At 43.4% G+C, this 13,351-nt stretch overlaps 1 protein-coding gene across 1 annotated transcript in view; it reads left to right on the forward strand.

The window, feature by feature from the left end:
- LOC137335445 (sodium/potassium-transporting ATPase subunit beta-1-interacting protein 3-like) overlaps positions 1-13,351 on the forward strand; it is a 153,888-nt gene that overhangs the window by 114,348 nt on the left and 26,189 nt on the right. Inside the window, exon 4 of the mRNA XM_068000797.1 lies at positions 4,656-4,853. Within this exon, the coding sequence (XP_067856898.1) occupies positions 4,656-4,853 (198 nt within the window). The remainder of the gene's footprint in view (positions 1-4,655; positions 4,854-13,351) is intronic.

The raw sequence follows: 13,351 nt of genomic DNA on the forward strand, positions 1-13,351 counted from the left end.
AACATGGACAAAAGATCTGAATTCCAGAGGTGAGGTGAGAGTGACTGCCCTTGACATCAAGGCAGCATTTGACCGAGTGTGGCACCAAGGAGCCCAGTAAAATTGAAGTCAGTGGGAATCGGGGGAAAACTCTCCAGTGGCTGGAGTCATGCCTAGTACAAAGGAAGATGGTAGTGGTTGTTGGAGGCCAATCATCTCAGCCCCAGGACATTGCTGCAGGAGTTCCTCAGGACAGTGTCCTAGGCCCAACCATCTTCAGCTGCTTCATCAATGACCTTCCCTCCATCATAAGGTCAGAAATGGGGATGTTCGCTGATGATTGCACAGTGGTCAGTTCCATTCGCAACCCCTCAAATAATGAAGCAGTCCTAGCCCACATGCAGCAAGACCTGAACAACATCCAGGCTTGGGCTGATAAGTGGCAAGTAACATTCGCACCAGACAAGTGCCAGGCAATGATCATCTCCAACAAGAGAAAGTCTAACCACCTCCCCTTGACATTCAACGGCATTACCATCGCTGAATCCCCCACCATCAACATCCTGGGGGTCACCATTGACCAGAAACTTAACTGGACCAGCCATATAAATACTGTGGCTACGAGAGCAGATCAGAGGCTGGGTATTCTGCGGCGAGTGACTCACCTCCTGACTCCCCAAAGCCTTTCCACCATCTACAAGGCACAAGTCAGGAGTGTGATGGAATACTCTCCACTTGCCTGGATGAGTGCAGCTCCAACAACACTCAAGAAGCTTGACACCATCCAGGACAAAGCAGCCCGCTTGATTGGCAACCCATCCACCACCCTAAACATTCACTTCCTTCACCACTGGCGCACAGTGTCTGCAGTGTGTACCATCCACAGGATGCACTGCAGCAACTCGCCAAGGCTTCTTCGACAGCACCTCCCAAACCTGCGACCTCTATCACTTAGAAGGACAAGGGCAGCAGGTACATGGGAACAACACCACCTGCACTTTCCCCTACAAGTCACACACCTTCCAGACTTGGAAATATATCGCCGTTCCTTCATCGTTGCTGGATCAAAATCCTGGAACTCCCTTCCTTACAGCACTGTGGGAGAACCTTCACCACACGGACTGCAGCGGTTCAAGAAGGCGGCTCACCACCACCTTCTCGAGGGCAATTAGGGATGGGCAATAAATGCCGGCCTCGCCAGTGACGCCCACATCCCATGAACGAATAAAAAAAATAACCCTCTGTGTGAAAAGATTCCTTCTAACTTCCTCTCCGTCCTCCCAGTGACAATCCAGAGTCTATGCCCCATTGTTTCTAATTCACCTTGCTTGGGTAAAGTACTGGACTGTGAATGCCTTCTGTGGAATTATATCCTGAAACAGTTTCAGGAGAAGAGGGATAAAACTGGGAAAACAATAAAAGTCTTTGTTTTAACCCTTTCAGTCATCACTTTTTCCTTGATACTGTCAGCTCCGTTTAAATAAATATTTCTGCTCGGTTAATATAAATAGAAATCCTAAACCATCTTCTATTCACATTATCATATAATATTCAATCATATTCAGTCTTGTTGACTGAATAATTTACCTATTTACCACTATGCGGACACTTCTTTTGGCCAGAATATATATTTTACCTTGTTTAAAGCCGATATAAGACTGTTACATTGACTTTGTTATTTCAACATTCTGCCAAATTACAGCAAGTTAAAAAATAATAACAGTATGAAGCACTTTATGTTTCAGATGCTATTGAATTGCAATTAAAAGCATGTAACTGAAAATTCTTGTTAATGTTTCACTCTGAATACTCAATAAGCGAATCCTTCTGGTAAATGTAGAAAACGAGTTATTTGCTCAGCATGAACTGACTGCATTATCATTACTAAGGCAATGAGTTGTGCTTGTTAGAAAATGCTGTAGGAGGTTTATGCAACACAGCTGACAGCAATAACATAATCAATGATACCAGTATTAGATCTGCCCTGTTCCCTGTGCGGTTTGTTGTAGGAATGTACCAGTTTCCGCCACTCATTTTCAGACTTTTTTTGTTAGATTTATTATGAAAAATACCATTTGCATAATAAGTGTTCAAAGCCTTCTTTGATCTATATGGTCACAGAAAATGCTGGAGAAGCTCAGCAAGTCAGGCAGCATCTGTGGAGAAAGAAAGAGTTAACGTTTCAGGTCGAAGACCTTTCGTCAGATCTGGAAGATGTTAGAGTTAAAGTTTTTGAGCAAGAACAGAGCCAGGGAAAGGGGTGGAGGGAGGGGAAGGGAGGAAAGAACAAAAGGGAAGGTCTGTGATAGGGTAGAAGGCAGGAGTGGTTAAATGACAAAAGGGATGATGGTTCAAGGCAAGGAAGGTGGTAATGGGACAGGTTAAGAAACAAAAGGTTGACCAGGAGTAGCTGTAAATGGCAGCAGCAGAACCATTACCAGCACTAGCTGACCAGAAAAATGGGAGCAGTGGTTATGATCTGAAGTTATTCAAATCAATGGGAACCCGTATGGCTCCCAGCTATACCTGCCTTTTTGTGGGATACGTGGAACATTCCTTGATCCAGTTCTACTCAGGTTCCCTCCCTCACCTCTTTTTCCAGTATATCGTTGACTGTATCGGTGCCGTTTCCTGCTCTCGCCCCGAACTGAGAAATTTCATCAACTTTGCTTCCAATTTCCACCCTTCCCTCGCCTTCACATGGTCTATTTTCGACTCTTCCCTTCCTCGACTTCTCTATCTCCATTTCTGGGGATAGGTTGTCAACCAATATCTATTATAAGCCCACCGACTCCCACAGCTGCCTTGATCATACTTCCTCCCACCTCGCTTCCTGCAAGGACTCCATTCCCTTCTCCCAGTTTCTCCGTCTCCGTCGCATCTGTTCTGACGATTCCATGTTCCACACCAGTGCTTCCGATATGTCTTCCTTTTTCCTCAACTGAGGATTCCCCTCCACTGTAGTTGACCGGGTCCTCAACCTATTTCCCGCACTTCTGCCCTCACCCCTTCCCTTCCCTCCCAGAACCATGATAGGGTCCCCCTTGTCCTCACCTTCCACCCCATCAGCCTCCACATTCAACGTATCATCCTCCACCATTTTCACCACCTCCAGCGTGATCCCGCCACAAAGCACATCTTCCCCTCTCCTCCCCTTTCAGCATTCCGAAGGGACCGATCCATCTGCGACACCCTAGTCCACTCTTCCATCACCCCCACTCTCCTCCCCACGGCACCTTCCCATGCGAGCGCAGGAGATGCAACACCTGCCCTGTCACCTCCTCCCTTCCCACCATCTAGGGCCTCAAACACTCCTTCCAGGTGAAACAGCGGTTTACTTGTACTTCTTTCAATTTAGTATACTGCATCCGCTGCACACAATGCGGTCTCCTCTTCATTGGGGAGACCAAATGCAGACTGAGTGATTGCTTTGCTGAACACTGCTGCTCTGTCCGCAAGTGTGACCCTGATCTGCCGGTCGCTTGCCATTTTAATTCCCCTTTCCACTACTACTCTGACCTCTCTGTCTTCGGCCTCTTACATTGTTCCAATGATGCTCAATGTAAGCTCGAGGAACAGCATCTCATCTTTTGTTTAGGCACTTTACAACCTTCCGGATCAACACTGATTTCAATAACTTCAGATCAGAACCACTGCTCCCACTTTTTCGGTCAGCTATTGCTGGTAATAGTTCTGTTGCTGACATTTACAGCTATTCCTGATCAATCTTTTGTTTCTTAACCTGTCTCATTACCACCTTCCTTGCCTTGCACCATCATCCCTTTTGTCATTTAATCACTCCTGCCCTCTACCCTATCACAGACCTTCCCTTTTGTTCTTTCCTCCCCACCCCCTTTCCCTGGCTCTGTATTTGCTCAAAAACTTTAACTGTTTTGACATCTTCCAGTTCTGACGAAAGTTCTTTGACCTGAAATGTTAACTCTGTTTCTTTCTCCACAGATGCTGCCTGACTTGCTGAGTTTAACTCCAGCACTTTCTGTTTTTATTTCAGATTTCCAGGATCCACAGTATTTTGCTTTTGATCTATGTGGTCACTGCAGCTAATTGCAGGAACATGGAACGTGTTCAAACTCAGTGATTAAATGGTCTTGAAATGGCTTTGAAGTTCTCAATGAATATTAATAATATTATCAGCTAATTAACATGCTGAAGTGTCATGCAGTTAGAAGTAGTTTGTGTAAGGATTATTAACCCTTGTATTTATTTTCTGGTTCAGAGAATACATTTTACAGGCATTTGGTATTTTCTGAATCACATGCTGTACATATGAAATATCTGCAACTACTTTTGTGAAATTTGAAAATAAATCTCAATCATTAAGGAAAAAATAGGAACATTAAGGTGCTTGCTTCACACTTGTGGGTTTTAGTCTGGGCAGAGGCTAATAATCTACTGATTAATTAGTGTTGGAGTCACAACTTTTTCATCAGGTTTGTCTCACTTTGTAGAGTATGTGGTTAGGACATTGGAGACTGCAAGGAAATAGATGGGGTATCTGCTGCTGTCCTTATAAATGGGGATTATGTAGAGTAAGGGTAGAAATATTTGTCAATATATTTTGTGCTGATCGTAACCAAATAGTTGTTAATGTTTATTACAATAATTCAAGTTTTGTAATGTATTTAATATCTAAATATATGCTTGCTTTTGTGCAGGAGAGTGATCTACTGACATTTAATATTTCTGTGCACCATTCCTGGTGGAGTGAACATGGTCCAGGCTGTGTTAGAAGAGAGATGCCAACCACCTATGTGAAAAGTTTGGATGGCCATTCCTATATCTCTGTGATGGGCTGTATTATTGATTACCAATATATCGAGGTTATTCACAGCTCCTCTCAAATACTGTTGGCAGTAAGTATGAAACTTGATGAAACTTTTAATACAGTCTGAGATTCGCACAATGCATTTTGCTGCTAAGTAACATCATAAAATCGTTGTGTTCCCTCTGAACAATCTGGAAAGGGTGTTTTTCCAGGCAGACAGAACATTATGAAATCATAGATAAATATCAAGAATTCTGTTCACATTGCAAGTTGTCCATTGCTATGCAGATCATATAAGGAGCAGATGAAATAATGTATATTGTACATTTATATAAGTCACATTAGTGGATTTAATTACATTTTTATTAGTAATTATAAAAATTCAAATTCATAAAACCTTTATAACAATAGTCATGGTTTCTTACATCCATTTTAGTGTGTTTTCTCTGATTGTGTTGGATTGCTTATTAGATCGATATGTAATCATAATTATCCGCCTACTGGACAAATGCTTGCATGAGTGAGATGAGCAGAAATAGATTTTTTTTATTCACATAATGCCATCCTCTGACGGTTTGAACTGTGCACATTTAATTGCCAGTTATCAGTTTATATTACCACCCTGCCTTACCTTTGTAGTATTTCTACTCAACAGGAGAACATTGGTTAAAATTTTAGCAAAATTCTTGTTTTGGAAAAAAAGAACAATAACATTTGCTAATGGTTCAGCTTCCCCACCCACTCTTCATGAGAAATACTAGAAAAATGAGATGGTTCTAAACCAGAGGTTTTCAAACTGGGGTCACGAGACCTTAGGGGGTTCACCGGGTCATCAGAATTCTGTACTTTTCTACATTTGTTGACTACCTGGCACATTTCCTTAGGGAAAGATGAAGTTCCAGAGGAATGCCTATGGTACAGAATGGGTTGTTTAAAATGAATTTTAAGCTTTTTGAAGCGTTAAGTGAAAAAACACACAAACCAAAAGGGGGTCAATTTTTATTTTTTAAAAAAAGCATTAAACCAGTGCTCTAAACGCTGCATGCAAAGAAAAACCCAAAAATTCAAAAACATAATTTTCTCTGAAACAACCCTTGCCAGCACAGCACAACTTTAAGGGAGACAAAATTCAAAGGCCAGAAAGGTCATCCATTGCAACCATATTTTGGAGTTGCCTGCACATTTCCCTGGCAATCCATGGGAAATCACAAACCTTACTCCATTTAAACAATTTTAAAGGTTTAATGAGGCTCTTGCTCACTCACAATTAATGAGAACCTCCAATGACGACAGTGCAGCCCAGTCAGAAAATATTGGGCGGGCCAATTTGGGTGCAGAGTAGCCCCAATCCCTGCTTGTCCAATTTTAACCCTATCCCGGCAGTAATTGAACACCTTTACAATGAGCACAGAACATCAAAAAATATACCCTCAATCCAAACCACCAAAATCAATGTGGTCATTCATTCCATTGCTGGTTATGAGACCTTGCTAAATGCAAAATGGCTACCACATCCACCTACATAACAACAGTGACTACACTTCAAAATAATTCTTGTTTTGGAATATTACTAAGAGGTGTGGTAAGGTGCTTTATAAATACAAGTACTTTATGCATCTCTGAAAACAAGAAGTCGAGGCATTGCTTAAGACCTTTAGCTGAACTCAGGCTTCAAATAATACAAAACAAAAGGATGAATTTGTGAGTGCCTGAATTGATGAATAATCATAATAATTTTAATGACAATACACAGAGTAGATTAGATAATAATGTTCTAGTTTGTGACAATAAGAGATAATTCCCATTAGGAATAGGAGACTAGGAATTAGCTTGAAATCTACTTTAATTGAAATCTTAATGTAATTTTATCAACTTTGATTAAAACTCTCTATCTACGGATACAACTGGGACATGTGTTTCCAATAAAAGGCAAATCTGGTACTTACTGCTGCCTGGTATTAACTGGTACAGACAGAATCCCACGTAGCTGATTTGCATTATGAGTCAAGTGATGTGTATTTGAAAGCTGAGATTATTATCCATTTTTAAAGGAGCTGAATGTCTTCATTGCACTATTAGTTGTAGAATAGCTAACACTGTAATTCTTTCAGTTGAAATTATACAAAAGAAGTACTATAATAAATAAAGGACCACCATTTAATATGTGGCCGGAATGCAGCTTATGATCCAGCAGAAGCCTGAGCTCATTTCCCTGGTAACATGGTATGATGACAGGTGCAATTAGATCACAACCATGTCTATCACTGAGCATGGCCCAGAGTAAAGGTGGAGCAAGGCAGAACCAGCTGCATCACTGAATTTTATTTCTTTAGAATAAGATTTGGAGAATTTTAAACAGTAGCTTAATAACAACAACCTGCATTTATATAGCACTCTACATACAGCAAGATGTCTAGGAATAAGGATACATATGATTCACCTTTAATTTTAAAAGCATGTAGCTCCATTAACTTAAATTACAAAGCTGTCTCTGAATATTTATTTTTATATTAACATGTATTAACAGAGCCCACCAATTTTCATTCGATTTAAATTAACGGACAAAAAATTGGGTGGGTTTTCTTATGGGTGTGGATCTGTCCCGGCTGATTTTCATCTATGCTCTGAGCCTAGACATTTCTATGTGCCCAGGCACAATAATCTGAAAATCTGCCACAAATCATTTTTCAGATTAGTAGCTAAATCTACCATTTTTATGGGTGTCTGAAGATGCTGGTGTTAAGCCTTACACTGGGAATCCCCTCAGGTCGGAACATCTGAAGGGGCCAGGCAGCAAGGCAAGGGAGGCCTGAAAAGGTGAGTCCTACCTTATTTTGCAGCCTTCCAAATAGATCTTTGGGCCTGGAGGCAGTCTTGCAGCTGCATGCCTCTTAAGTCCTCTGTTTCTGGCCCTTTTTTCTAGGGCAAGGCCTTGCCAGTGGGGGTACGGTAGCAGAGTGGTTATGTTATTGGACTAATAATCCAGAGGCGTAGACTAATAATCTGGATGTGGAGATGCCGGTGATGGACTGGGGTTGACAATTGTAAACAATTTTACAACACCAAGTTATAGTCCAGCAATTTTATTTTAAATTCACAAGCTTTCGGAGGCTACCTCCTTCCTCAGGTGAACGATGTGGAATTAAAGATTTCAATTAAAGTAGATTTCAAGCTAATTCCTAGTCTCCTATTCCTAATGGGAATTATCTCTTATTGTCACAAACTAGAACATTATTATCTAATCTACTCTGTGTATTGTCATTAAAATTATTATGATTATTCATCAATTCAGGCACTCACAAATTCATCCTTTTTTGTATTATTTGAAGCCTGAGTTCAGCTAAAGGTCTTAAGCAATGCCTCGACTTCTTGTTTTCAGAGATGCATAAAGTACTTGTATTTATAAAGCACCTTACCACACCTCTTAGCAATGTTCCAAAACAAGAATTATTTTGAAGTGTAGTCACTGTTGTTATGTAGGTGTATGTGGTAGCCATTTTGCATTTAGCAAGGTCTCATAACCAGCAATGGGATGAATGACCACATTGATTTTGGTGGTTTGGATTGAGGGTATATTTTTTGATGTTCCACATCGTTCACCTGAGGAAGGAGGTAGCCTCCGAAAGCTTGTGAATTTAAAATAAAATTGCTGGACTATAACTTGATGTTGTAAAATTGTTTACAATTGTCAACCCCAGTCCATCACCGGCATCTCCACATCATGGCTACCATCGACACCACAAACTGTCGGCTCACAGTGGAAAGGATATCCAAGAAGATCGCGCATTTAGACACATTTCCACATCGTTCACCTGAGGAAGGAGGTAGCCTCCGAAAGCTTGTGAATTTAAAATAAAATTGCTGGACTATAACTTGGTGTTGTAAAATTGTTTATAATAATCTGGAGTCATGAGTTCAAATCCCGCCATGGTAGCTGGGGAATTTAAATTCAATTAATTAAATAAAAATCTGGAATAAAAAAACGAATATCAGTAATGGTGGCCTTGAAACGTTCGGATTGTCATAAAAACCCATCTGGTTCATGAATGTCCTTTAGGGAAGGAAACCTACTGTCCTTACCCGGTCTGGCCTATATGCGACTCTAGACCCACAGCAATGTGGTTGATTCTTAATCGCCCTCTGAAATGGCCAAGCAAGCCACTCAGTTGTAAAATCTCGCTATGAAAAGTCATCATAAGAATAAAACCAGACGGACCACTAGGCACTGGACACGACAAAGGCAAACCAAGCCCAGTCGACCCTGCAAAGTCCTCCTCACTAACATCTGGGGACTAGTGCCAAAATTGGGAGAGCTGTCCCACAGACTTGTCAAGCAACAGCCTGACATAGCCATACTCACAGAATCATACCTTTCAGCCAATGTCCCAGACTCTTCCAACACCATCCCTAAGTATGTCCTGCCCCAACGGCAGGACAGACCCACCAGAGGTGGCGGTACAGTGGAGTCCTCAACATTGACTCCGGATCTCATGGCATCAGGTCAAACATGGGCAAGGAAACCTCCTGCTGATTACCACCTACCGTCCTCCCTCAGCTGATGAATCAGTCCTCCTCCATGTTGAGCACCACTTGGAGGAAGCACTGAGGGTAGCAAGGGCACAGAATGTACTCTGGGTGGGGGACTTCAATGTCCATCACCAAGAGTGGCTCGGTAGCACCACTACTGACCGAGCTGGCCAAGTGCTGAAGGACATAGCTGCTAGACTGGGCCTGCGGCAGGTGGTGAGCGAACCAACAGGAGGGAAAAACTTACTTGACCTCGTCCTCACCAATCTACCTGTCGCAGATGCATCTGTCCATGACAGTATTGGTAGGAGTGACCACGTTACAGCCCTTGTGGAGACAAAGTCCCGTCTTCACACTGAGGACACCATCCAACGTGTTGTGTGGCACTACCACCGTGCTAAATGGGATAGATTCAGAACAGATCTAGCAGCTCAAAACTGGGCATCCATGAGGCGCTGTGGGCCAGCAGCAGATTTGTATTCCAGCACAATCTGTAACCTCATGGCCCGGCATATTCCTCACTCTACCATTACCAACAAGCCAGAGCATCAACCCTGGTTCAATGAGAAGTGTAGAAGAGCATGCCAGGAGCAGCACCAGGCGTACCTAAAAAAGAGGTGCGAACCTGGTGAAGCTACAACTCAGGACTACATGCATGCTAAACAGCGGAATCAACATGCTATAGACAGAGCTAAGCGATTCCACAGCCAACGGATCAGATCAAAGCTCTGCAGTTCTGCCACATCCAGTCATGAATGGTGGTGGACAATTAAACAACTAACGGGAGGAGGAGGCTCTGTAAATATCCCCATCCTCAATAATGGTGGAGTCCAGCACGTGAGTACAAAAGACAAGACTGATGGGTTTGCAAACATCTTCAGCCAGAAGTGCCGAGTAGATGATCCATCTCGGCCTCCTCCCGATATCCCCACCATCACAGAAGCCAGTCTTCAGCCAATTCGATTCACTCCACGTGATATCAAGAAACGGCTGAGTGCACTGGATACAGCAAAGGCTATGGGCCCAGAAAACATCCTGGCTGTAGTACTGAAGACTTGTGCTCCAGAACTAGCTGCGCCTCTAGCCAAGCTGTTCCAGTACAGCTACAACACTGGCATCTACCCGACAATGTGGAAAATTGCCCAGGTATGTCCTGCCTACAAAAAGCAGGACAAATCCAATCCGGCCAATTACTGCCCCATCAGTCTACTCTCAATCATCAGCAAAGTGATGGAAGGTGTCGTCGACAGTGCTATCAAGCGGCACCTGCTCACCGACGCTCAGTTTGGGTTCCGCCAGGACCACTCAGCACCAGACCTCATTACAGCCTTGGTCCAAACGTGGACAAAAGAGCTGAATTCCAGAGGTGAGGTGAGAGTAACTACACTTGACATCAAGCCAGCATTTGACCATGTGTGGCACCAAGGAGCCCGAGTAAAATTGAAGTCAATGGGAATCAGGGGGAAAACTCTCCAGTGGCTGGAGTCATACCTAGCATAAAGGAAGATGGTAGTGGTCATTGGAGGTCAATCATCTCAGCCCCAGGACATTGCTGCAGGAGTTCCTCAGGGCGGTGTCCTAGGCCCAACCATCTTCAGCTGCTTCATCAATGACCTTCCCTCCATCATAAGGTCAGAAATGGGGATGTTCGCTGATGATTGCACAGTGTTCAGTTTCATTTGCAACCCCTCAGATAATGAAGCAGTCTGTGCCCGCATGCAGCAAGACCTGGACAACATCCAGGCTTGGGCTGATAAGTGGCAATTAACATTCGCGCCAGATAAGTGCCAGGCAATGACCATCTCCAAAAAGAGAGAATCTAACCACGTCCCCGAATCCCCCACCATCAACATCCTGGGGGGGTCACCATTGACCAGAAACTTAATTGGACCAGCCACGTAAATACTGTGGCTACAAGAGCAGGTCAGAGGCTGGGTATTCTGCAGCGAGTGACTCACCTCCTGCCTCCCTAAAGCCTTTCCACCATCTACAAGGCACAAGTCAGGAGTGTGATGGAATACTCTCCACTTGCCCGGATGAGTGCAGCTCCAACAACACTCAAGAAACTCGACACTATCCAGGACAAAGCAGCCCATTTGATTGGCACCCCATCCACCACCCTAAACATTCACTCCCTCCACCACCGACGTACAGTGGCTGCAGTGTGTACCATCCACAGGATGCACTGCAGCAACTCGCCAAGGTTTCTTTGACAGCACCTCCCAAACCCACGACCTCTACCACCTGGAAAGACAAGGGCAGCAGGCACACACCATCCCGACTTGGAAATATATCGCCGTTCCTTCATCGTCGCTGGGTCAAAATCCTGGAACTCCCTTCCTGACAGCACTGTGGGAGAACCTTCACCACACGGACTGCAGCGGTTCAAGAAGGCGGCTCACCACCACCTTCTCGGGGGCAATTAGGGATGGGCAATAAATGCTGGCCTTGCCAGCAACGCCCACATCCCATGAACGAATTTAAAAAAAGGCCTGCACAAAGAGCATGACTGGGCCATGGAAATGACCTGGCCTATCAAAGTCAAGCGCTGAAGCCTGGACAGACACGGTGCACTTCAGGCACGCTGCGTCTGTCCAGCCCCTGGTCGAAGGGGGAGACAAATATTAGGATTATAGTTTTGTAAGCGCTCTAACCTACACATGATGGTGCAGTTTTCCTCCTGTGCATTGTGGAATTTTGTTCTTCATAGCTGAAGGCAGCTACTGCCAGCTGTTGCACTGTAAGCTGAGTAGTTTAGTTACTATGGAGAATGGATTATAATTAATAGATGTTTGAACCATAAATAATGTCTAGAGAATGCTACCTTGCTCACAATACATTATAATGAAATTTGGAGGAAAAACCTAGCCAGTAGTTGGGTTAAACCTATCAAGTGAAGTTCAGTTGTATTACTGAAAGAGTGCAAACATTTTAACACTCAAAACCAGAGATGGTTCTTTAACTTTGTCTGATCTGATTTATACTGTGACAAACACCATTTTTTTCTGCTTTTTCGTTCCTCTCTGCAGGAGCCACTAACTCCTGCCAAATTACAGCTCCAATATTGCCAGCAGCCTTCAGCACTTTGTCCAAGTGTCACGCTTCAGTGATTGAACTTAGAGACAGGGAACACTGGGAAGCCATTCAACTCTGGAAGCTATTCCACTGGCTGATATCCCCCCTCCCCCCAGCCTAGGACAAGGAGGCCAGTTGTAATTTCTCCATCACTGCCTTGGTTGAGTTCAGCTAATTCAGCAGAAACTATGGATTGAATGAGGTCCTCTCATTAACGTCAACATTCACCAGCTGGGAGTTTAAAGATATTGCCGAGTCAAAGAAGTCACTCCTTTGGCTTTGCTTTGGCATTACCTCATGCTTGGGTGATGTGTGAGAAATCACTTTGAGAACTGTATGTGTTGGCAAGGATGTTGCCGTGGTCTGTATGGATCAGAAGCCAACCATGCAGGGTATTTACCCATTGTTCATTTGAAGGAGTTTTCCGCCAATGATTAAAATTGAATTACAAGTGCAAAATTTATATAACACTTGTCACATCAACAAATGTCTTGTAGGGTTGAATTCATGGTAAAATATGTGGTGAATATTAATCAAAGGGTATCAGATTGGAACATAGGAACGGAAGTAGGCCGTTCAGCCCCACGAGCCAGTTCCGCCATTCAATTAGATCATGCCTAACCTGTTTCTTAAGTCCATCTACCCACCTTGGTTCCATAACCCTTAATACCCTTGCCTAACAAAAATCTATCAATCTCAATTTTGAAATCTTCAATTGACCTAGCCTCAACAGCTTTTTGGGGGAGAGAGTTCCAGATTTCCACTGCTCTTTGCATGAAGAAGTGCTTTCTGCCATCAACCCTGAATGGCCTAGCGCTAATTTTAAGGTTATGCCCCCTTATTCTGAACTCTTCCACCAGAGGAAATAGTTTCTCTCCACTCCTTTAATCATCTTAATTAGATCACCCCTTAATCTTTTATATTCAAGGGAATACAAGCCTGGTCTATGCAACCTGACCTCATAACTTAACCCTTTTAGCCCCA

The sequence above is a fragment of the Heptranchias perlo genome, chromosome 19, assembly GCF_035084215.1.
Source record: "Heptranchias perlo isolate sHepPer1 chromosome 19, sHepPer1.hap1, whole genome shotgun sequence".
Lineage (NCBI taxonomy): Eukaryota > Metazoa > Chordata > Chondrichthyes > Hexanchiformes > Hexanchidae > Heptranchias > Heptranchias perlo.